This window comes from Salvelinus namaycush, chromosome 6 (genome assembly GCF_016432855.1).
Source record: "Salvelinus namaycush isolate Seneca chromosome 6, SaNama_1.0, whole genome shotgun sequence".
Taxonomy (NCBI): domain Eukaryota; kingdom Metazoa; phylum Chordata; class Actinopteri; order Salmoniformes; family Salmonidae; genus Salvelinus; species Salvelinus namaycush.
Genome location: NC_052312.1, coordinates 45230945 through 45256093, shown reverse-complemented (window position 1 = coordinate 45256093; position 25149 = coordinate 45230945). Strand labels below are relative to the sequence as shown.

General features: G+C 45.9%; 1 protein-coding gene across 1 annotated transcript; it reads right to left on the bottom strand.

Annotated features, from left to right (window-relative positions):
- Nucleotides 1-1123: 1123 nt before the first annotated feature.
- Nucleotides 1124-23732, bottom strand: LOC120050080 (lysine-specific demethylase 7B-like). Its single transcript, XM_038996714.1, has 16 exons — nucleotides 23635-23732; nucleotides 13994-14079; nucleotides 13272-13389; nucleotides 12866-13026; nucleotides 10998-11139; nucleotides 10458-10644; nucleotides 9638-9800; nucleotides 7214-7408; nucleotides 7014-7105; nucleotides 6669-6755; nucleotides 6149-6391; nucleotides 5607-5892; nucleotides 3652-3746; nucleotides 3401-3549; nucleotides 2712-3091; nucleotides 1124-2574 (listed from the first exon to the last, which is right to left on the bottom strand). Exons 1-16 carry the CDS (start codon nucleotides 23730-23732, stop codon nucleotides 2486-2488), a joined length of 2571 nt encoding a protein of 856 aa, XP_038852642.1. The 3' UTR covers nucleotides 1124-2485.
- Nucleotides 23733-25149: the final 1417 nt, after the last annotated feature.

Sequence of the window (25149 nt, the reverse complement as noted above, 5' to 3'; positions counted from 1 at the left end):
TTTCGGGTCGTTGTCATGCTGGAAGACCCAGCCACGACCCATCTTCAATGCTCTTACTGAGGGAAGGAGGTTGTTGGCCAAGATCTCACGATAAATGGCCCCATCCATCCTCCCCTCAATACGGTGCAGTCGTCCTGTCCCCTTTGCAGAAAAGCATCCCCAAAGAATGATGTTTCCACCTCCATGCTTCACAGTTGGGATGGTGTTCTTGGGGTTGTACTCATCCTTCTTCTTCCTCCAAACACGGCGAGTGGAGTTTAGACCAAAAAGCTCTATTTTTGTCTCATCAGACCACATGACCTTCTCCCATTCCTCCTCTGGATCATCCAGATGGTCATTGGCAAACTTCAGACGGGCCTGGACATGCGCTGCAGGATTTTAATCCATGACGGCGTAGTGTGTTACTAATGGTTTTCTTTGAGACTGTGGTCCCAGCTCTCTTCAGGTCATTGACCAGGTCCTGCAGTGTAGTTCTGGGCTGATCCCTCACCTTCCTCATGATCATTGATGGCCCACGAGGTGAGATCTTGCATGGAGCCCCAGACCGAGGGTGATTGACCGTCATCTTGAACTTCTTCCATTTTCTAATAATTGCGCCAACAGTTGTTGCCTTCTCACCAAGCTGCTTGCCTATTGTCCTGTAGCCCATCCCAGCTTTGTGCAGGTCTACAATTTTATCCCTGATGTCCTTACACAGCTCTCTGGTCTTGGCCATTGTGGAGAGGTTGGAGAAGTTTGATTGAGTGTGTGGACAGGTGTCTTTTATACAGGTAACGAGTTCAAACAGGTGCAGTTAATACAGGTAATGAGTGGAGAACAGGAGGGCTTCTTAAAGAAAAACTAACAGGTCTGTGAGAGCCAGAATTCTTACTGGTTGGTAGGTGATCAAATACTTATGTCATGCAATAAAATGCAAATTAATTACTTAAAAATTATACAATGTGATTTTCTGGATTTTTGTTTTAGATTCCGTCTCTCACAGTTGAAGTGTACCTATGATAAAAATTACAGACCTCTACATACTTTGTAAGTAGGAAAACCTGCAAAATCGGCAATGTATCAAATACTTGTTCTCCCCACTGTAGGTTCAAATCAAGTTAAGAAACCCTACTTGGACAGAATAGAAGTGGAGAAAAAAAAGTTTTAGTTAGGAATTATCTTACTGACCTACACAATATATCATGACCACATGAAGTCTAAAATGTCCACATACAATAAGCATAAGAGAGAACAAAAATAAACCCCTTTAGAAGAAGATCCGAGGTTTACGGCCAAAATATAATAAAATAATTCTTCACCTCTTTCAATTAATAAATACATAATTCAGAATCCATAAAAAATAACATTAAAATCACTTGAAATAAATTAAGCAGGATATTATACAAGTTGTTTTTCAACCAAGTAAACAACTTACACTATAAAACATTTCTTATTGAGGCAGCACTCTGTGTTAGTCTCCCTTTGACCATCAGAGGGCAGCAAAATCACATCGATTCTATATAGTGGAGTATGGCTTTCGTATGACCTAGCAAGCATTAAAACATGTGTAATTCAAATAGAGAAACTTATGATGAACTAATGCAGACAGGTTAAAATGTCATTGTTTTAGACCTGATGGGTTTTACCCCCCCCCCCCCCCCCCAAAAAAACAGTGCAATGATAAATTAGGCAATCATCTTTAAATAGATGAATGACAATGTGGCAGGGAATGCTAACCAAGAGAGTGCTGCCTCTCAAAACTTATCTCTACTCAACGTCATTATTGCTGGTGTGATTGAGATAAGGGGAGTTGGGAGCATGGAGGACGTACAAACATTAAGCACCATTTCGAAAAATTAGCTTAGCACTTTTTTCCCCTCAGGGCCAAAAAGGACCCTGCTAGAGAGCCCAGACACGGAGCCAGGTGGGTCAATGCCAGTCTGTGGAAAGCCAGCCTGTCTATCCCAACTTCCATCTTGTCCTGGGTCTCATCCAGTTCATAGTGCTGCAGATATTCAAGGAAGGCAGCGCTGGGAGATGCAGATGGTGGGACATCACGCAGCCTTCATTGGCTTATGTGCGTCATTAACATTGGCTGAAGAATTGTCTTCAATGTTGCGATGTACTGTAGACCTCATTCCTACCTCATCCGGACATCTAACATTTCCCCATGGCACGTTAATGCCCACTGGAACTCTAAGTTTCCCTGAAGTTGAGTAATCAACATGCTTTTTCCCCCCTTCTTCTCCATTACGTTTTAGCGTGCTTGCAGTGAAGCTGTGCACTTGATTGGTAGCTTGCTCATGTGAATCCAATACCCTGTTGTCCTAAGCATGCACAGTAAGCCTGTTTGTGTGTCTGACAACAAGTCTCTCAGATGGGCCCTTTCCCCAGGAAGTGATTTCTCCAGGACAGAAAGGTGTGTCGACTAAATGTACAGAATAATCTGGATGTGAGGACAGGGGTCTGTTACCCTCCTTTAGCTTTGCCTGTGGCCCTCAGAGCTCTATACAAAGACGCCATTGTGTCGGTTCATCTTCAGGATCTTCCCCAGTCTCTGCTTGGCCGTGGCCATTCCTTTCTTGGGCCGCTTGCCTGAAAAACAAAACCCAAACCCCACATGAATGGCTGACGTGCTGAATAAAGAGAGTTGTGTCACAGTAGCATCCAATCCCTGAGAACATCAACTAATTACAAGACAAATGGAGAGAATAAAATATTTGGTCGCATACCTTTCGTGGCCTGGTTGCTGACAGGAGGGGAGTTGGAGGCGTGTCTTTTGGAGGGGTGGAGAGGGGGAGACAGAGAGGGATCACAGTACTGGTAGTTGTCGGCCTCTGGGCTGGCGTCGTGGCTCAGAGCCCCAAGGGAGAGGGGCCCCCGATTGTCCCAGGCCTCGCTGCTGCTGTTGCCCTGGCTGTCCATGGGGCTCTTGTCCCCGGCCACACGGCGCTGGTGCTGCTCTCGGCGCTCCGGCGAGCCTCGGCTCGGGCTGGACCACCACGGCTCCTGGGAAGTGGCGGCCTCGTCTGGCTTGGAGGGGCACAGCAGGCCAGCCATGGACAGCATGCCTTGAATGGCCTCCTCTGTGCTGGGTGAGGTTGGACATTCTCTGCAGGGACACAGAAGAGACACTCAGTCAATCACAGGCCACCGCGACAGACTCCACAAAAGCCAACTGTGGTTATCTTTACCACTCAAAAGGGAAGTTCTAAATATAATCTTTGTATGCATAATTGGCACATGCTTCGGTTTCAATTCCATCTCCATCGTTATGAGATTACTAAACCGATGGCGTGAACTTTTAGACATTTCTACAATAAATCAACCCTTAATAACTAAATTGCTAAAATATTTTTGTGATTCCAATAACAGGAGCTGTGTTTTAGCTCGCCCACGCACAGCGGGTCAGACCACCCACCTTTTGAGTGGCTTGTGTTTGTGCCGGAGGTTCAGGTCTGTCTGGTCCAGCTCTATGGTGTGCCCCGCAGCCCTCTGGGATGAGCCCCTCTCCTCATCATCATCACCACTCTGGGAGCTTCCTGAATCTTCCTCAGAAGAGGTGTTTTGCTGCAGAGGGAGAGACGAGAAACTAGTTGGGTTGATACACAACAGAGTTAAGTTCTCACTGACAAAACCACAGTGGGGGTAGACCGTGTTAATATCAGGTACCTGTGTGTTGGAATCACTGTCCGAGTCCATGTCCGACACGTCGGAGTGTCCTGAGGTTTCTTCCCTGAGTTCAGTCTTAACCCTCTCAATACCCCCTGAGAAGGTAAACAGACATCATTAACCACAGATAATGGTAGGAACCATTCCCTCTCTGTGTCCAAGTCAACAGGTTACTAGACCTAGTCTTGTGTCAACACCATGACCCTTTAGAAAGCATGGTGTGTCTGGGACAATGAGGGCAATAAACTGACAAAATTGAGTCAGATTATAAACCATACAACATACAGTGAGGGAAAAAAGTATTTGATCCCCTGCTGATTTTGTACGTTTGCCCACTGACAAAGAAATGATCAGTCTATAATTTTATTGGTAGGTTTATTTGAACAGTGAGAGACAGAATAACAACAAAAATATCCAGAAAAACGCATCTCCAAAATGTTAAAAATTGATTTGCATTTTAATGAGGGATATAAGTATTTGACCCCCTCTCAATCAGAAAGATTTTTGGCTCCCAGGTGTCTTTTATACAGGTAACGAGCTGAGATTAGGAGCACACTCTTAAAGGGAGTGGTCCTAATCTCAGTTTCTTACCTGTATAAAAAGACACCTGTCCACAGAAGCAATCAATCAATCAGATTCCAAACTCTCCACCATGGCCAAGACCAAATAGCTCTCCAAGGATGTCAGGGACAAGATTGTAGATCTACACAAGGCTGGAATGGGCTACAAGACCATTGCCAAGCAGCTTGGTGAGAAAGTGACAACAGTTGGTGCAATTATTCGCAAATGGAAGAAACACAAAAGAACTGTCAATCTCCCTCGGCCTGGGGCTCCATGCAAGATCTCACCTCGTGGAGTTGCAATGATCATGAGAATGGTGAGGAATCAGCCCAGAACTACACAGAAGGATCTTGTCAATGATCTCAAGGCAGCTGGGACCATAGTCACCAAGAAAACAATTGGTAACACACTACGCCGTGAAGGACTGAAATTCTGCAGCGCCCGCAAGGTCCCCCTGCTCAAGAAAGCACATATACATGCCCGTCTGAAGTTTGCCAATGAACATCTGAATGATTCAGAGGACAACTGGGTTAAAGTGTTGTGGTCAGATGAGACCAAAATGCAGTTCTTTGGCATCAACTCAACTTGCCGTGTTTGGAGGAGGAGGAATGCTGCCTATGACCCCAAGAAACCATCCCCACCGTCAAACATGGAGGTGGAAACATTATGCTTTGGGGGTGTTTTTCTGCTAAGGGGACAGGACAACTTCACCGCATCAAAGGGACGATGGACGGGGCCATGTACCGTCAAATCTTGGGTGAAAACCTCCTTCCCTCAGCCAGGTTATTGAAAATGGGTCGTGGATGGGTATTCCAGCATGACAATGACCCAAAACACACGGCCAAGGCAACAAAGGAGTGGCTCAAGAAAAAGCACATTAAGGTCCTGGAGTGGCCTAGCCAGTCTCCAGACCTTAATCCCATAGACAATCTGTGGAGGGAGCTGAAGGTTCGAGTTGCCAAACGTCAGCCTTGAAACCTTAATGACTTGGAGAAGATCTGCAAAGAGGAGTGGGACAAAATCCCTCCTGAGATGTGTGCAAACCTGGTGGCCAACTACAAGAAACGTCTGACCTCTGTGATTGCCAACAAGGGTTTTGCCACCAAGTACTAAGTCATGTTTTGCAGAGGGGTCAAATACTTATTTCCCTCATTAAAATGCAAATCAATTTATAACATTTTTGACATGCGTTTTTCTGGATTTTTTTGTTGATATTCTGTCTCTCACTGTTCAAATAAACCTACCATTAAAATTATAGACTGATCATTTCTTTGTCAGTGGGTAAACGTACAAAATCAGCAGGGGATCAAATACTTTTTCCCCCTCACTGTACATATATATATATACACACACACACATATATATTTGTGAATTGCTTCAGCATCATGACTTACAGAGGTGTCCTGGTTCCTCCTCTCCTCCCATAGTGCTGTGCTGCCATTCCTGGTCTGACTCAGTCTTCATCTCCTCACTGCTCTTCAGCTGGCCCACAGACGACTTCTCACTCCCCGCCTTCACTGGGCTGCTAGCCGTGCTACTACCTGGTCTCCTCGCGTCTCGGATGATCCGTCCGTTGTGCAGCGTGAGACGCAGGTGTGTATCTGGGTTCTCAGCAGCAGCGGCAGAGGCAGTGGACACCATGTTGAACTTCCCATGCACCGGGGGACAGAAGGTAGGGTCCTGTGGTAGAGACAGAGAGTTATAGGACTCATTCAACACAGGTGTCAGACTTTTCTATTGAATTGTATTACTTTGTCTAGTATGGGAACAGTATTGCTTTTTGTAGGAGTAATGCACGGAAAATACTAAATGTGGTTTATTGATTGATCTAATGATTATTTCCAATAATAACAACAAGGCATTTAAATGTGACATATGCCAGAGAGCGTGTGACATTCTAGTTTTGCGTTGTGGGAGTTTGACATGTTCCTCTCACCTCCTCCAGAGGGCCCACCTCCAGCCTCCTGAGCACCTCTCTGGTGTGCAGCTCCAGGATCTCCAGGTTAGAGGGAACCTTAGGGCCCTGCTCCTGCTGCTCCCGGAGCCTCCGGGCTGCCCGCCGCGCCTGACGGGCCGGGCACACCCTCCCCAGCGTGGAGCGCGTGGCCAGACGCTGGCCTCCACCGCTTCCCTGAGATTTCACTGGCTTGCTGGTGCCACCACTGCTGCCCTGGTCTTCCTGTTGGAACACACACACACACAACATAACACCATTAGAGGAGGGAGGGGTTTGAACACAACCTCCATTTTTTAATCTAATCTACGTCTATGGACAAGGAAGCCGCAAGAGAAAGATTGCCAGTTACAAATAAGGTGCAACAAATCCATCACGTCAGTGACATACTGCATGATCCTGAAAGATGGATTTGAAGCACTTCTCATACAGCTCCTCAGCTCTTCCACCTACACAAAGGTGATGCTCCTCAGGCCCTCCACCCCGTGACCCCAGACCTTACCTCCAGGTAGCGGATTTCCTTGGTCAGCTCTTTAATGAGACGGTTGGGCCTGATATGGTCCGGGACCTCGCTGGTGGGCTCCGTAACCTGCAGTCAGAATGTTCCACACACACAATTAAGGTGGAGTTGAACAGAGAGGCTGTGTTTCCACCACTGGCACAGTGTCATCAGATCCGGGGGAAACCACTATGACCCCCCCCCCATCAGAGCTCAGCTGGGAGATAAACCATTCAGTCTAGATATTCATCAGCCAACAGAGTCAGGTGCAGAATAGAGAAGGTGAAGCCAGTACCATCACCCATAGATACAATGGAAAAATAACACATTTCATTCTGTGCCCATCACCTCTCTCTTCAGCCAGGTTTTCAGTGGACTGATTAAAGATTTCACTCCCTCCACTAGGTAGGTCTGGGGAGGGCAGTGGTCTTCTCGCAACTCTGAGAAAGAGAACAAAGGCATTATATTTGTTATGATGCTTGTGAAATAAAATTTAAAAAGCCAATAAATATATTGTCGTATCATGTGGATTTTACAGCTTCACTCACCTTTCAGGGTCTCCAGCAGGTTCTTGGCCACATACCAGCAGATAGCCTCAAAGTAGGGAAACTTGAAGAGGTCTGGAGTCTTCAGACGACGCTCCATCTCGTAACACCTGAGCTGCATGTCAATGTTGAGGTTGTGGAGGAAGTTGCCTCCGAACGCCATGCAATCCTGAGACGTGAGGACGGCATGGATCCATCCTGCAGAGGGCAGCACACACAAACACACAGTCAATGTTTGACTCACTGACTGGTAATACAAGGACACTGGCTAGGTGTTGTATATGTCAAATGGCAGCCAAGCATTGATCATCATGTCACCAGAATAAGACCCTCGATATTCATTGGAAAGGAGCATCAAGCGTGTCACCTTGCACTTTCACCACCCTGTGAAGTTCATCATAAGTTTTATCATCTGTATCCTAATAAACTGCATGGTTTCATGAGTCGTAGTGGGAGGACCACACACCATGTCATCGCGTGACTCCAAGTTTACTTTGACATGATGGTTATTATATCAATATTTGCACACAAAGGCAGTTCCATCGCATAATTCATTTTATCGACACAAATCGACACCTTGTCCAGCGTATTTCGTTTTGACGACAATTGGAAAGTTTACAGACAAATGTTCTATTTCCATCAGGTCTGTCGTCACATTCCCTCTCCGACATCTACTTTACTGGCATAAAAAGGTTGGATGTAAACCTGGTATGTGACACACAAACACCCAACCTGATAAAAACCGACACACACACTGTTCGCACACAAACTGACCTGATAACGCAAACATACAGGGTCATATCAGGCCTGCCTGACCTGGTAAAGATAAAGCAGTGCTCTTTATACCTCCGGAGATAACAGAAAGCAGAGACGGCGGTGACGCAGCACTGATACTGCAGGCACTGACGCGGTTACGGGGTTACCGCGGTTGAGCGGCCAAGGATGTTGTGCTCTACCCCCTCCCCAAATATCTATCCCACCTCTCCACACCCCCTGAAAAAGACACAGCTGAAGCCCTGGTCATGATTAGTCTTAACCTTTACTCAAGGTATACAACTTTGGGAGCATTTTAAAACATGTGGGTTTTATTCTTGTTCCTATGGGAGTATTGACACAGAAATGTATGGATACCCTGAACTTGTGAAAAGTCTGTTGAGTTGCACACTATTGCTGTTCTGAACCGATTACATACCCTGTATAGTTTTACATCATCCTCAGGTGATCTCCACAGGCCAAAAAACATGGAATCCTGTGTTCTACAAATGAAATACGACCCCCCCATTAGGTAAGCTTATGGAAGGATCCTTGTGGTGATAACGGAGACGGTGAGATGGGGATAAATCACTAAAGGACATGAGTGAAACCACTCTAAAAGCCATCTGTAGTTAATGAGAACAAGGAGCGTGTGTTAACCATGAGGTTCTGCTTACTGCAGTCGCCCTTTCATGGCTCTCTAGACGCATTACGTCATCAAGACATGGGGTGGAATGTGAGAGGTGAATTACAAGTCACATGCTATAGCAGAGGCTTAGCTGAGGATAAAGTAGGCCCAAGAGCTTCTAATATGGTCGCTTTCACGACATTACTGGTGCTGTTGTTCCATTAGGGAACTTCCTATTGTGTTACGACAATATAGACGGGTGTGTCTAATGTCTAGGCTGTTGCTGAGCAAAGATTGCTTTTACAAATTCACTTGGCAATGACATGTCATCAGTGTTTTAAAAAAGGGAGTCATTTTCCAGGCAGGCACCCTGGGAAACTAGACTGTTTTGTTTGTCTACTTTGAGGATATCAACAGGTTTCTCTACGGAGGGGCAGACAAGACTACCAGATAGTCTATATATACACACATCACCAAAAGCAGACGTGAGAGGTATTTAAGGACACAGTGGAAAAGGTCTTTTAGGGACACGGTCTAATTCCAGAGGGGTTTCTGTGTCACACGCTCACAGGGCCAGTCTACATCGTCAGTGGTAACCTCTCTTCATCTACACTTTCGTTCCAGGAACACAAGCCTAATGTAAGCTGTTTAGCTCTTCAGGAAAACTAAATACATGGCCTGTTACAAGAGAAGGCAAATAAAGACCAAATGCTTGCTTACACACACACACACACACACACACACACACACACACACACACACACACACACACACACACACACACACACACACACACACACACACACACACACACACACACACACACACACACACACACACACACACACACACACACACACACACACACACACACACACACACAGTGGAGGCTGCTGAGGGGAGGACTGCTCATAATAATGGCTGGAATGGAGCAAATGGGATGGTATCAAACACATTTGATACCATTCCACCTGTTCCGCTCCAGCCATTACCACGAGCCCGGCATGCCCACTTAAGGTGCCACCAACCTCCTGTGACACACACACCTGTGGGGATGAGCAGCGTGGTTCCTTGCTGCACAACACACTTGTAGCACTTGTCCACCTTGTCCCCGAAGAACACCTCACTCTGGTTGGGAGAGGAGCTCCACGCCTCGTATAGTGCAAGGTTGGCCTGGGTCGGCTTGATCATGTAGAATATCTTCTCACCCTGGAAACACAAAGAGAGTAGAGAGTTAACGAGAGTTCATAAAAATAAACATTTTAACCCAAAAAACATCAGAATGTGACTATAAAATTAGAAGCACTCAGATGCCTGCAAAGATGATTAATTTCAGAGACACACAGATGTGTTTGACTTCCACACCAGGGGACTTTTTTCTTCCATTTAAGAGGCATTTCCCAGCCCTCTTTTTCACAAGCTGAGCTGCACATTGCTTCTATAGCTAAGGAGAGTGCTTGCCTGCCAGCCTGGTGATGTCACCATGAACACAACGCATAGTTTGTGATTTGCAGCGGTTGGTTACTTTGTTGCCGTTGGAGGGATAATTTATTACCACGGCGGGGACAGAATTCCCCCTGGAGCTTGCCAACGACGAAATGTACTGCTGAGGTAAACTTCTGCCAGGGTACCAATCAGCCTAGATTGCTCTAAATAGACCTCCCATGTACAAACATACTTGATTAAATGTCAGCGCGCATTACAAGTGGTGAGGGGAATGCCAAAGAGCGAGCCAGGCCATTGATTTATCACCAAATAATGTTGTGGACAGAGCTGATTTCAATGACTTGCCAAACTGCACTTTGCGCACTGCTAGGATTTGATAGCCTAGTGTACATGTAGGACATGTAACTAACACCCACTCACCCAGAGAACGTGGTACCACACAGAGGTGCCCCCGAAGTCTATGTGGAAGTCAGTGTAGCTGTTCTTGACCCCCATGAGGCAGTACTTCTGGACAAAGGGCTTGGGGAAGAAGGAGTCATCTGGCCAGTAGTTCTCCACCCAGGACATGTTCTGAGCTACGTCAGGTACCACCACCTGATCTGCCATCCTGGGGGGGAGAGAGTGAGCGGTAAGAGAGGTATGGCTACTTAAGAGGATCAAATCACAGTAAAAGTGCTGAAATGTACTAAATAATGATATCATTGATAATAAGTAGTTTGATCACTTTTGTCTTGAGCTGTACATAATGTATTGTTGAATGTTTGTGTTCATTCTTGTTTGTTCTTTTGTGTTGTATGTGTTTTTGTGGCAAAATGAATCATGAAGAACTTGACAGCAGTCTGGATGCTCTTGGTTTCTGTTTGCATGTCTTGTAAATAGCATCCATTTCAAAATGTATCCATTTGGATGGAGAGAGAGTCTGCAATAGATTATTAGAAGTAGGACCAAATTACAGCTTACTTGGTGTCAGAGAACTCCAGGCTGATAACGTTGAGCACCTTGGGCCGATGAGGCTTGTAGTAATATTTGATAAACTCTTTCAGCTTCATCTTGCTGTCTGCTTGCCTGGCCACGTCGATGACGTCAATGACTTTGTCACCGCCTGTGGACGACAAGAGAATGATGACCAAGCCGTCATATAGTGGAGCAGACAGCAAAACGTGGTATCAGTCTGCCCATGGAATCATCATCATTTTGTGTCTACAGTTGCACCATTCAGTCAGATATAATACATCTGGTTAAGAGAAAGGACCATCCCTACTGAAGTGACAGACACCAGGGATAACTATTTTTAATGGGAGTCAGTGGGCGAGGGGATCTGAACTCTGAAGCTCTCTGGCATTTCCATGTCTCTGTACAACTCCTAAGGGAGAGACTAGCACAGCCAATACACCATAGGAGTGAGTGGATGGAGTGGGGGCGGGGGGTGAGGGCCAGAAAATCTGTCCAGTCCATATGAGTCCCAGAGGTGGAGACTGGGGAAGGGGCCACTGTCTATAATGGGTATGTGAGGGTAAAAACCCACCAGCACAGCTGGGAGGCAGTGAATCAAACGACACAGTGAAAGCTGGGGAGAGAGAGGGCCGGAAACGGGGGCTTGTCGGCAGTGTGGGGACAGGACAGCTGGTGCTTGCGTGATCCTCCCACCACCAACCCACACACCCCTAATGTTCCCCAACCCCCTACACACCACACACACACGGCGGGTCCAGCTGGCCAGCGTCTGATGACAGTGAACAGCTGGAGTTAGGGTAGCTAGCCAAACAGAGAGAGCAGAACAGAGTGTTCAGTCACTACCAGCCAACAAGCCCAAAACAGACCATAGTAAATACTCCACACTACACCTTTAGTGGCTGGTAGCACATGGTCAAACTATTCCTGTGTTTTAAGCAATGCACCGACACCTGGCATTCACTCCAGCTAGACCCTGTAGGGTTCTTCCAGACACCATCCTTTCACATGATATTTAGACTGAAAACTTCACCTACCCCCAATGAGGAGGAACAACATTAAGCACTGGGAGGTGACAAATGCCAGGAGGTTTATCCTAAGCTGGCCGACCATAGTCTAGGCTTGGGTAACCCCAGGAGACAGCAGGTTCCAGGCCTGTCCCCCATTGTGTCCCAACTGTAAGGAGGTAGGTAACCCGATCCTGCTTGTGTTCTGTCTCCACCCAGTCACAACACCTGTGCTGCTTCCCACCAGAGCAGCTTAATGCTCAACGAAGCATCACAGAGGGTGGAATATGAACTTCCACGATAAAAACACAAGTGGGTTTGAGTTGCGTTGGGCGTCTGGTCGGTCCAGATAGCTGTGGGTTAGTAACGGGCTTGTAATAGGAGCCTTGTGGTACCAGGCCTTTCTATTCTATAGAGTGCAGAGGTGGTCGTGTTGGGGGCTGAGGAAGACCTGCCCTCCACTCCTGTAGGGCTTATTCAGCCATTGGGAGATGATTGATAAAGGGGTAAATACCCTCTGAACCTGGCAACCTGTTTGTTTGACAGACAGATGGCGTCCGCTCAACGTTAGGCGCTCATTATCTGACAGAGAATGCATTCATTAGCTTTTAATTATATTCTATTTCAAAACAATAGGTGTAGGTAACATATGTCCTATCAAATAGGCATCCTGTGCAGTAGACAGGCAGTGAATGGGTTGGTGATCAGTCTTAGTTGTGCTACATGCTAAATGTCTGCCCTACTACCCCATTTATTTACTTCGATTCTGGGGATGTTTGCAAATAGACAGAGCAAATCTAGCCCAGGGTGCTTGAGCATGCCCCCCCCCCCCACACACACACAAACAGTATTCACTCTCTATGTCCTTACCAACAACTTGCTCTACATCTTTGACAGAGAAGGATGGTTGAGGCAGCCTGAGTCCCAGTCCCTCCATGTTGGACACAGCGATGGGGTACAGCCAGCCGTGACTTTCCAGGTGCCTCTGGGTCACCTGCTCCCCAGGCATCCACTGCAGGATCTCATCCCCACTGCAACACACAGACAGAGAGACAATGGTTAATGGCTAATTCCTGTTGATATGTTCAACTCTATGTAAATACCCAATGAGAGAAATTAAGAACATAATACATGTTAAGCATTGTGACTAAAACAAAGATCACAATCTTGTTCATAGCAACACGACTGCTGAGCAAACGTGCGTTTGCTGTGCAGGTGTGCGAGTGGGTCTAGCTTGGCATCAGAGTCCTCGGTGGTAAGTGTTCTGGGCTCCTACCTGGCAAAGGTCCTGTTCTGGAGCTCCTTGACAAACACAGAGGTGCCAGCCTGCACTGGCTTGGTGCCATCGTCCTGCTCGGTGTAGTCATGCCTGTGCCAGTTGTTGCGCTTTTTCACTGCAAGAGGAGAGACGCAGAACATCACTCACAAAACGGCACAGCATTCGCTGGCCATGAAAACGATCACTATAGCCAGTGACAGACCTGAGACAAATTATTACTGTATTCAATTTTCTTCCCTTAAACCAACGGAGGCTTGTGAATTATGGATAGTCATTAGTCTTGATAATATATTTTCCCCGTTCATCCCCTAGCACAGAGGCCAAGGTGAGGGCTAGGACCCATTGAAGTCAAAAGTCAAATTACAGCTCCATTCAATTAGCCTGTTAATGTCTGGCCCCGGGCTCTCAGGGGTCAGGCTCCTCTAAATCAGACTGGAGACTATGCTGCTCTCCTGGGGACAGTCCATCAGCCATGGAGGGAGAGAGAGGGGGAGGTATGGAGAAAGGGAGGAAGAGTGAACAGGCACGGGGGACGGAACAAATAGAGAGAGATAAAGAGAGAGAGCGCGGGAGAGAGAGATAAAGAGATAGAGGGAGAGAGATGGTAGTAAAACAGATAGGAGAGAAAAGAGATGGAGAGAGACCGACTGAGGAAGAGAAGACAGAGAAAAGTCAGGATGGACAGACAGACACACACAAAAACAGACTGGAAAACTGACTCAAGGAGGGTCCGTGTTGGGGTTCACAGTTAGGACAGTGGTAAACGTCAATGTCCACCGCATGGTGCTCCTCCACCTGGACACAGCTGTGGGGAGACAGGAGACATCACATTACTGTCAGTATATACAGTTGAAGTCGGAAGTTTACATACACCTTAGCTAAATACATTCAAACTCAGTTTCACAATTCCTGACATTTAATCCTAGTAAAAAATCATCCCTGTCTTAGGTCAGTTAGGATTACCACTTTATTTTAAGAATGTGAAATGTCAGAATAATAGTAGCGAGAATGAATTTCAACTTTTATTTCTTTCATCACATTCCCAGTGGGCCAGAAGTTTACATACACTCAATTACTATTTGGTAGCATTGCCTATAAATTCTTTCACTTGGGTCAAACATTTCAGGTAGCCTTCCACAATAAGTTGGGTGAATTTTGGCCCATTCCTCCTGACAGAGCTGGTGTAACGGAGTCAGGTTTGTAGGCCTCTTTGCTCGCGCACGCTTTTTCAGTTTTGCCCACAAATTTTCTATAGGATTGAGGTCAGGGCTTTGTGATGGCCACTTCAATACCTTGACTTTCTTGTCCTTAAGACATTTTGCCACAACTTTGGAAGTATGCTTGGGGTCATTGCCCATTTGGAAGACCCATTTGCGACCAAGCTTTAACTTCCTGACTGAGGTCTTAAGATGTTGCTTCAATATATCCACATAATTTTCCTCCCTCATGATGCCATCTATTTTGTGAAGTGCACCAGTCCCTCCTGCAGCAAAGCACCCCCACAACATGATGCTGCCACCCCCGTGCTTCACGGTTGGGATGGTGTTCTTCGGCTTACAAGCCTCCCCCTTTTTCCTCAAAACATAACGATGGTCATTATGGCCAAACAGTTCTGTTTTTGTTTCATCAGACCAGAGGACATTTCGCCAAAAAGTATGATCTTTGTCCCCATGTGCAGTTGCAAAACCGTAGTCTGGCTTTTTTATGGCGGTTTTGGAGCAGTGGCTTCTTCCTTGCTGAGTGGCCTTTCAGGTTATGTCGATATAGGACTTGTTTTACTGTGGATATATATACTTTTGTATCTGTTTCCTCCAGCATCTTCACAAGGTCTTTTGCGGTTGTTCTGGGATTGATTTGCTTTTTTCGCACCAAAGTACATTCATCTCTAGGAGACAGAACGTGTCTCCTTCCTGAGCGGTATGACGGCTGCGTGGTCCCATGGTGTTTATACTTGCGTACTATTGTTTGTACAGATGAACATGGTACCTTCAGGTGTTTGGAAATTGCTCCCAAGGATGAACCAGACTTGTGGAGGTCTACAATGTTTTTTCTGAGGTCTTGGCTGATTTCTTTTGATTTTCCCATGATGTCAAGCAAAGAGGCACTGGGTTTGAAGGTAGGCCTTGAAATACATCCACAGGTACACCTCCAATTGACTCGAATGATGTCAATTAGTCTATCAGAAGCTTTGACATAAATTCCAGAAATTTTCCAAGCTGTTTAACTTCACTAGGGTAGGGGGCAGCATTCGGAATTTTGGATGAAATGCATGCCCAAATTAAACTGCCTGCATCTCGGGCCCAGAAGATATGATATGCATATAACTGGTAGATTTGGATAGAAAACACTTTAAAGTTTACAAAACTGTTAAAATAGTGTCTGTGAGTATAACAGAACTGATTTGGCAGGCGAAAACCTGAGAAAAATCCATTCAGGAAGCCATTTTTTTGTTGGTTTTGTAGTTTTCTATTCAATGCCATTACAGTATCCATTGACTTAGGACTCAAATTGCAGTTTCTATGCCGTCCACTAGATGTCAACAGTCTTTAGAAATTGTTTCAGGCTTGTATTCTGAAAAATGAAGAAGTAAGAGCAGTCTGAATGAGTGGACCCTAAAGTGTCACAGAGCTTTTTCATCCACGCGACCGAGAGAGTGTGTTTCTTGTTTACCTTTTAAATTGACGGCGTTATTGTCCGGTTGAAATATTATCGATTATTTAGGCTAAAAACAACCTGAGGTTTGAATATAAACATCGTTTGACATGTTTCTATGAACTTTACGGATACAATTTGGATTTTTTTGTCTTCCTGTTTTGACTGCGTTTGAGCCTGTGGATTACTGAAGAAAACGCGAACAAAACGGAGGTTTTTGGATATAAAGAGACTTTATCGACCAAAAGGAACATTTATTGAGTAAATGAATGTCTGCTGAGTGCAACCATATGAAGATCAAAGGTAAGGGATTAATTTTATCTCTATTTCTGACATGTGTAAATGTTCTACTTGGCTGGCTACTGTTTGTAATGATTTGTCTAGTGGGCTATGTTCTCAAATAATCGTAAGGTATGCTTTCGCCGTAAAGCATTTTTTAAAATCTGACACCGTGGTTGGATTCACAAGAAGTTCATCTTTAAACCTATGTAAAATATGTTTTGTTTTCTGAATTTTTATAATGAGTATTTCTGTATTTGAATTTGGCACCCAGCAGTTTCACTGGCTGTTGAAGAGGTGGGACGCTACCGTCTCACGTGCCCAAGAGAGGTTAAAGGCACAGTCAACTTAGTGTATGTAAACTTCTGACCCACTGGAATTGTGATACAGTGAATTAGAAGTGAAATAATCTGTCTGTAAACAATTGTTGGAAGAATTACTTGTGTCATGCACAAAGTAGATGTCCTAACCGACTTGCCACAACTATAGTTTGTTAACAAGAAATTTGTGGAGTGGTTGAAAAACAAGTTTTAATGACTCCAACCTAAGTGTATGTAAACTTCCGACTTCAACTATTAAAGAGACAGACAGGACCATGATAGCCTGGTCCCAATATTTGGCGTCACATTGACCATAGAGGTTGGCAAGTCAGTACAAACAAATCTGGGACCAGGCTAGCGCCATGGTGTTTTCACTTTCAAATCCAATAAATCAACTGACGGGACAGGAGACTTCTCTCCAGGATCATAACACCAGAGAAGCTGTTGTGGAAACAGGCTCTCTCTCACTGATATCCCCATCCATGGTTCCAGGGCCCATGCTCTGGACAGCTTGAGGGATTGAGAGGGTTTTGTACACAAAGGAGTCAGTCCACTGCATGAAATCATTTACTTTGTCTGGGAGGGGGGGGGGGGGGGGGGGGGGACTCCTACTTACATGATTTAAAGCCTTTGGGAAAAGGGGTCACATACAAGTTTCTCTCACTGGGTCATCCTTTGGACCAGACTTGAGACTTACGAGACAGAAAAGATATCATGGTTTTGCTAAACTGACACCCTGCTCTGACAGTCTGTGTGGCTGTGGATAGTGATGTATAGGAGGAGCAGAGAGAGGCCATAGAGAGGTTAGAGGTAAACATAAAGCCAGAAACACTACGGAGTGTACGTGGAAGACGACCTCAGGTGACCTTTTGGTCCCTCATTTTTTTAAAGGAGGTACGAAAAGTCAAGCAACCTTGAAGTTGGGAGGCGATCGGTTTTACTTGTCTGGAGGACAGTGGCGTTCTGCCAAGGAATAAGTTAGTTAGGGCAAGGAGATTTTCCCTGGGCCCTAACAATAACCTCTAGACCACTCTGGGCCAGACCTTTCCCATTGGCTCAACCATGTGTTTGTCTCAGTATCCCACAGAACTGCGACAGTGTCGACGCCACTCAAACCCCCACACCACCAAACCCCCGACCGCCCCACAACAGCCAGACCACAGGCAGCAACACAAACATTCCTCTGGTGCATACCAACGCTCTGTTCCATAAGAGAACGCTGAATAACACGCAGAATCCTGTGAATAGGCTTTGAGTGTTGCCATTATGCGTGGATGCCCACCGATGCATGGAAAAGGGGAGAAAAACAGCAGGCAACATTTGTGTCACTGGGATATGGGAGGAATCTAAGACAGCACTTTTAAAAGAGCTTCTTCTCAAGTAAACAAAAAGATAAATCGTCTAAGCTAAACTTTAGTTTCAGCTGACAAGAGCATAAAGAGACAAATGTGGACTAATATCTTTTGCTGCTCTGACATGGATATTATGTAGCAGAAAACACAAAGGGCCCATTTCTTCATAGTGACAATCTGTTTTCTTGTAAAAACACAAATTGAGTTTCTCTAGTAGCTAGTTTAAGAGGCTTGCGAGTTCATGAAGATGGCAAACAACTTTATGAATCTCAAGCAATTCCGCCTTCTTCCCGCTCTGCAGTCTTCCTCTCATTCAAACCTCCCTGCTCTGTGACTGGTCTTCAGTGGGTAAATTTAAATTAGTTTGGAGGTCCTGCTCTCTGAAGTTGGGAGTGACAAACAGTGGAATTCCTTTCAGTGTGAAAACAGAAAACACTGGGGGACTTGCTTAGGGTGGTAAATGACAGCCATTAAATGTCCAGCTCCCTCAGGTTCCTGGAGTTAGCCTGGAGGCTAGGTGCTGTGTGAGGACGTAGTAAAGGTTTCAATAGCAGAGAATGCCACTATTTTTACAGAGGGCCTGCCTAGGAGTGGACACAGTTCTAACCAGCCACTATCAGCATTGATCAGAGTGGAAATTGCAGGAAATTGTAAAGGGAAACAAAGGCCAGCAGGAAGCGGCATCACACTTGAACTTTCTCTGGTGGTGTGTTGTTGCTGGTTAAGTCTCCTTAGCAATGGTGTTGTTGTTCAGCAGAATATTGATAGACAGCAGCTCACACTAACTGTAGAGCCAGCCTGAAGCCGTAACAGGTTGGGACTGGGAGTAATAACCGAGGTAAGCAAGAGAATCTTGCCTGATTTTAGGTAGGGATATGAGTAATATTTTTTTTATTGTAACATTTTTGGGTACTTTTTACCCCTTTTTTAATGGTATCCAATTGGTAGTTACAGTCTTGTCCCATCGCTGCAACTCCCGTACGGACTCAGGAGAGGCGAAGGTCGAGAGCCATGCGTCCTCCGAAACACAACCCTGCCAAGCCGCACTGCTTCTTGACACACAGCTCGCTTAACCCGGAAGCCAGACGCACCAATGTGTCAGAGGAAACACCGTCCAACTGGCGACTGTGTCAGCGTGCATGTGCCCGGCCCGCCACAGGAATCGCTAGAGCGCGATGGGACAAGGACATTCCGGCTGGCCGGCCAAACCCTCCCCTAACCCGGACAATTGTGCGCCGTCTCATGGGTCTCCCGGTCTGGGCCAGCTTGAACCCGGATCTATAGTGAAGCCTCTAGCACTGCGATGCAGTGCCTTAGTGGTCTCCCGTGTGTCGCAGCGGTCTAAGAGTTTTTCCTGGTCAGGTCATCGGAAAAAACTCAGGGCCACATTTATAGAAGATACAACGCTATAAACTCCTTCAGTGTCCTAACCCTACAGAGTGGCCTCCACAGTCCACCTCCACTCACTTCCTACGTCAGCAGCCAAGATGAGCTACAATGCAGCAGTGGGCTGGAATCTTGGCTCCTGAGTCCTGAGGTTGCTCAATGGCCTTGCTGGGGAGACTAGAATGAGTCACCGCGCCAATTATGTCACCCCGGGCCTGACATGAATTCTCCTGGCTGTCTGTCGGGGTGGGACATGCTAGAGCGAGCGCGACAGAGTGAGCGTGTGGCTGTGGGATTGAGCCGAGCCAAGCTGACCTCCTACACCTCCTCTGCCTGGTCATCTTGTGTAGCACCCGCGCAGCGCGGGCCGGCACGAGGGGGAAACAGGGTACTGTGCCACCAGACTGATGCGGTTTCTTCCCTTGCGCAGTTATGACGGGTTGGGTGAGTCACTTGGAAACTGGAGGGCTGGGGAGTGTTGATGATGATGCAACTTGTGTAGCTACTTATTCTTGACTCCTTGAACTCAAATCAATCTCACTCTTTAAAAACTACTGAGGCTGCTCCATCGAAGACAACAAAACTATAAATCTGACTTAATTTAAGAGCTGTGTGGAAGACAAAACTTTGGTATTTAGTGTATAGTAATAAATCAAGTGACATCAGCCCTGGGGGAAATAAAGCCCAATATGGGTCTGTGTGTGTCTGTCACTGTCTCACCACTATACCAGAAACAATGCCAGCCCCCTGCCAATGGTGGGCAGACACCAGCCTAGCAGCATGAGGTCAAACCAGAGAGATAGATTGAGGACTCATCTTTTTATCTGTGCCATTAAAGAATCTGTAACAGCATGGGCAGCACCATTGAGGCCATCTTCTTCATTGGTTGATTGCTCCCACTCATAGGAATCCACACCCAGTTGACTACTTTAAAATGGTGGAAGCCCTCAATGGCAAAGTCCATGCTAAAATGGGTTATATCCATGATGAGTTCTCTATCTCTATGGGTCAAACATCCTGTCCTGAATCAGGAGAGCTGTCAACTCTCCCACCGCCATCAGCTCCTATCCCTCTACATCCTCTGTTGTGGAGCTGCCTGCCTTCCTGTGTGACTGGGGTTATTCATTAGTCTATGTACTGTGAGGGGTTCATTGTGTCTCAATGATCAGCCGAGACACACAAAGGGTTGTAGGCGGGCTCAGCCATTACGTTAAGCACTTAATAACCCCCCTGCATAGGGCTCCAACCCGCCTACATTAGAGAACTGGCAGATAGCTAATGGATAATGGGGGAGAGGATGGGGAGGGGTGAGGGCAGTTAAACACACCTGCCTGGGTTCATTTAGACCCAAAGGGCACCTGACTCCTGCCTTTCCAAAGACTAGGATCCAAGTGGGCATAAAATCAGACCATTTGAACCCTCACTGAGAAAAGGAAAGGATACCCATCATATCAATGGGGTACAATGCACTGATGAAGGGCCTTAGTACACAACAACCTCTCCCCTCCATTAACCCACATCACTAAGCTTCTACAGACAGCTTAGGGTAGAAGGACTTCTCTGTAGGCAGCTGGAAAACAAAAGAGGATTGCTGCTTTGTTGTTTATGGGACATTGTAGTCCCCCGGGGAAGGAGTGGAACAACTTCATTGTTTATGGTGCAGGTTGCATTGCCTTGAGGTTCTCATGTTGAACTGAGTCGTTTCTTCTAAGGCGGTGGGGGACTGAGTTTGTGTCTTCTCACACATGCTCTCAACATAGGCCTACGTCTCTTTAGTGAGCCTCATACACCTAGGCCATACACCTAGGCCTTCACAGTACACCCTCAGTCTCTGCCTCTCCCACTAGATCTGTCAACACATGATTACACTGGCTGACAAACTGGATTGGTCCTTAGTGCAGCAGAGCTTACTCTTCTAATATTCAAGCGTGATATGTAGGCAAAGTAGATGTCAATCAGGCAGTGATGCAACTTGCCATGCTACTTTTCAGAGGGTTTCTGTCAGAGTGATAAAAGGAATGCACTCAGCTAAGTGTGGTTATCCTTAGTAAAATCCTACTTTCAACTCCTCATTGTATTTCCAAGAGAGCAAAACATTGGTCCATTCTCCCCATCAGCTGCAGAACAAATCTGAAGCAAAGTTCACCCTTGCTTCATCATCATAAGCGAACCAACTAATATACCGTGACTCTAAACAACTGGAAATCAATACATGATGCTGTTTACCTCCTAATCAGCATTGATCAATCTGAGAGTAATGTCATTGGCATACCCCAGAGACAAAGACCCCATAGAGTCCCACTAATGAATGTAAACATGACACTAACCATCATCTGAGGTCTGAGTCACACACACTAAAAACACAAGCTCTCCCACAAATTCAAATTCTCTCACAACATTAAGGAGGACAGGGGGAGAGCATCCATCTCTCTTCAGTCTTTTCAGAGTGTAGGACATAATGATGGATGGTACATTGAAGTTGCCTCTGTGGAGCTACCATCAATCATTCCCCTGTGTCCCATCCAGTCTCTGTCTCACCACTACCACACACTCTACCAGAACCAGACATGAACTGGGAGTCACACTGGAGAGAGACGCAGGTCTGTGGGCTGCAACATGAGCCACTGACGCCATACGGGGTTTGTTGTCATTCGTAATGCAATGTTTCAGCAGAGTGCCATCTCCACAGTCTCAGCAGAAGCATCCGCAGCACAGGCCTGCTCAGTGGATGTGAGGCTCTTTCACTGCACAGGCCCTATGCACATGCCTGTAGTGTACAGTGTGTTAGGCCATTAGGAAACTAGCAGGGCACTATTTATGTCTTCTGCCCCCTACCTGGTCCATAGTCTACACCTTATAAACAACACAGAGCACTCTGGTTGGCTCCTCTGCCTAGTTCCGTTTGGGAGCCGTAAGCCATACTGGTGTATACGAGCATCCAGGGTTCAGTCACTGGTGAGAGAAAATAGATGCCCTCCCGGCCAGGCAGCTAGAAACAACCCCGGCTCACACTTGGGGAAGTATGGTGGTGTGCCGACAAGCGGGCACCACGATTCCGGTGCAGGCATGGCAGCTTCTCTGCTTTCCACTACGTTTGCATACCATCCACAGCCAGAGGCATGCCACTTCCTTCTGGTGAGCCTGATGGGAAAGAATGGTAGAGAACCCTCTGGTTTTGGAGCAGAGCAGTGTGTACATGTGTTATTAGTCAATGGGGAAGCTCCAAAGTTTGTTCCTCTTCTTTTGGCACATGACACAGACAGTCTTCCCTGGCTCAGGCATCCCATCATTCTGGGCGTTGAGTTCTTGGCAGTCTACAGAGTGTAGTTACGCAATAGCTTTGCAATTTCCACACACGCCAAACTGCTATTGTAGTCATATTAGTTGTCTTTAATTTTCTCCTCAATACTCCTTTCTTCCACTAGGGGTATAACACATGTGCCCATTTTCGATGAAAGGGGGGATTTAAATACCCAACCTCGAGCTGTCAATCAAAAGCCCACAAATAACAACAATCATATTCTCTCATCTTAGGTTTATGGCCACTAACAAACGAGGTCACTCACTCAAATAGTAGGATTTGTGTAGTTTACCCCTAAAAATGTTGATCATGCAAGAGGTCACTTAGCTAGTGAAGTGATGCCACCAATAACGTGCAAGAGATTGATGTTCCATTTCAATTGAATTCACAAAAGCGTGTGGCCTAAATTCTAAACTAGGAAAGTCCAGGGTCAGGTCAGGCTGTCACATGCACCAACATAGTCTGATTAATCAGGCTGTAATACACAATTATTGTATATTAGAGGCTGATTAAGGCTTCTATCAACATTAACCCAACTCAATAGTAAAGGATGACAAGCTGGATTAAAACCAGAACCCACGCCTTTAATCGATAACCAGGCAAGTTTGTTCTCAAATCAATTGGATAGGCTAAGCCTATAGGCTTCTATCAACAGACCAAATGTTTAAAGGGCTGGCTTTGATCACTGAGATTGACAACTCGTCACACACAAGCTTAGCTGGCTAGCTAACGGTAGCAAACTAGTAACGTTAGGCTAATTTATTTTGACAAACTGCTGTCGGCTAAGAGAACATTTAACCCTCCAGCACACACTATTAATATCCCAATAAGTAGAGTAAAATACTAACTCACAATATGTATAATGGAAATAAAAACACACGGGCTCGGTTGACTATTTTGTAAAGTTTAGCTAGCTCGAGGTGCCAATAGAGTGAGAGACCAGAGAAGACCCCGTTACACACAAATAGCAGTCACAACCGCATGACAATCCTCGCTTACTCCGAAGCACAGGCTGTTAGTTTAGTCGGTTAAATCGATTGCATGTGTCAAGGAATGTGTAATCTCCATACCTGCCATGAAACCAGTCGTTACAGAGGTCGCATTCGATCATAAACCGGCTCACATCATAAGACTGCCGGCAGACACAGTACAGCGGGGCCGCCGCCATCTTCCTACTGTCCCCAAACAACGCAGGAATAAAGTGGGGCGGGGATTTGGTTGGGTACGCGGAAAGAGTCGAGGGGAAACCCGATCATATGCGAAAGAAAGCATGGGAAAGCCATTGGGGCAAGCCTATCTCTGACGTCAATTTCCAAATTATTTATTTCCATCTGGTTACTCAGTGTAATAGCAAATACCTATACTTATAACATTGTGAATGATGTAAATAGTTGTTTTTTATTTAACTCGACAGTCATCATTGACCTATAAACAACAGTGATATGATGCAAACTGACACAACTTGGTCAAAGTGCCCAAGGCTGCACTCAGCAGGAAAAGCACTGCCATTGGTTTGGACTCATATGGCCTGGTTCAGAATACAGGAAGCGTGATCAACACAACAAAATGCTCTCCCTGCCTGGTATTTCTCACGGAGAGTGTCTGACGTGCTCTACGTGCTTTGTGGGTAGGGAATAGCAATAGGACTGCCGACCCGTTTGATCTGTGTGAGCTGACAGTGCCCATCCCCCCCATAAACCCATCTGTGCAGCTCTGCATAGTCAAGTAGGCTTAATGCATGCAGGGCATGCGGCACTGTGACTGCACCTATGGAAACATGCAGTTATTTGCTGACTTTGGCATGTGCCTAATACTGTATTTATACTAGAGAACCATTTATGAAGCCCTCCCAAGGAGAGACAATGATACTATTTAGCAGTTGATATTTCATAAAAATGCCAATAATTGTCGGATTTTAACATGTGTAAGTGTAACTGAGTTTGGATGTTTAAATAGCTTTGCTACAACTTGATTTGAGGGTGTTGCAGGGTGTTAAGGTCAAAGCCCATCAGTCATGATGGTGTGTATATGGCCTGTGGCATTCCCTGAGGTTTCATGACAGTTCCCTGTGGGGAGCCACTCTGCTTTAATGAGCGGTTGTTACCGTAGTCGGCGTGTCTGAATAAGCATCAGCCAGGCAGGACACTTCGCCTGCATTGGTTTATTTGAGCAGAATCGCATTAGTGGAAACCAAGACTGTTCTCAGGGCAGGGCTGGTTGTGGTTAGATATTTTATAGTTGCGTCAGGGACAATTTTAGCTAGCCCTAATTCTCATAACCTACTGATGTGAACTGTGCATGAGCCCAACAATGCCTCTTAATTAATGATAAAGTCTAAACAGCTGGGGTTACTTCAGTTGAAGAAGCAGTGTGTGTGCCAACGTGCAGTCAGAGCAGGCTAATTATAAGGGATGAAAATATGTTAAAACGGAATTGCAATGTATACTTAATGTGTATGTAAATGTGTATTAATGTGTATGTTTTAAGTAAAAGGTATGTTGTAAAAACATTATCACACTAATTTATTGTGCAACAGCAAAATACTAGGCATGATATACCTAGGTCTAAAATGGTGAAGCTAATAC

What these genes read in the sequence shown, in the direction of transcription:
- LOC120050080 (XM_038996714.1), bottom strand. Translation starts at nt 23,732, where the DNA reads ATGGCGGCGGCCCCGCTGTACTGTGTCTGCCGGCAGTCTTATGATGTG. An exon ending in CTGGAGTTCTCTGACACCAA is followed by an intron (nt 10,645 to 10,997) that starts GTAAGCTGTAAT and finishes TCTCCCCCCCAG; the next exon opens with GATGGCAGATCAGGTGGTGG. An exon ending in AAACCTGGCTGAAGAGAGAG is followed by an intron (nt 6,756 to 7,013) that starts GTGATGGGCACA and finishes TTCTGACTGCAG; the next exon opens with GTTACGGAGCCCACCAGCGA.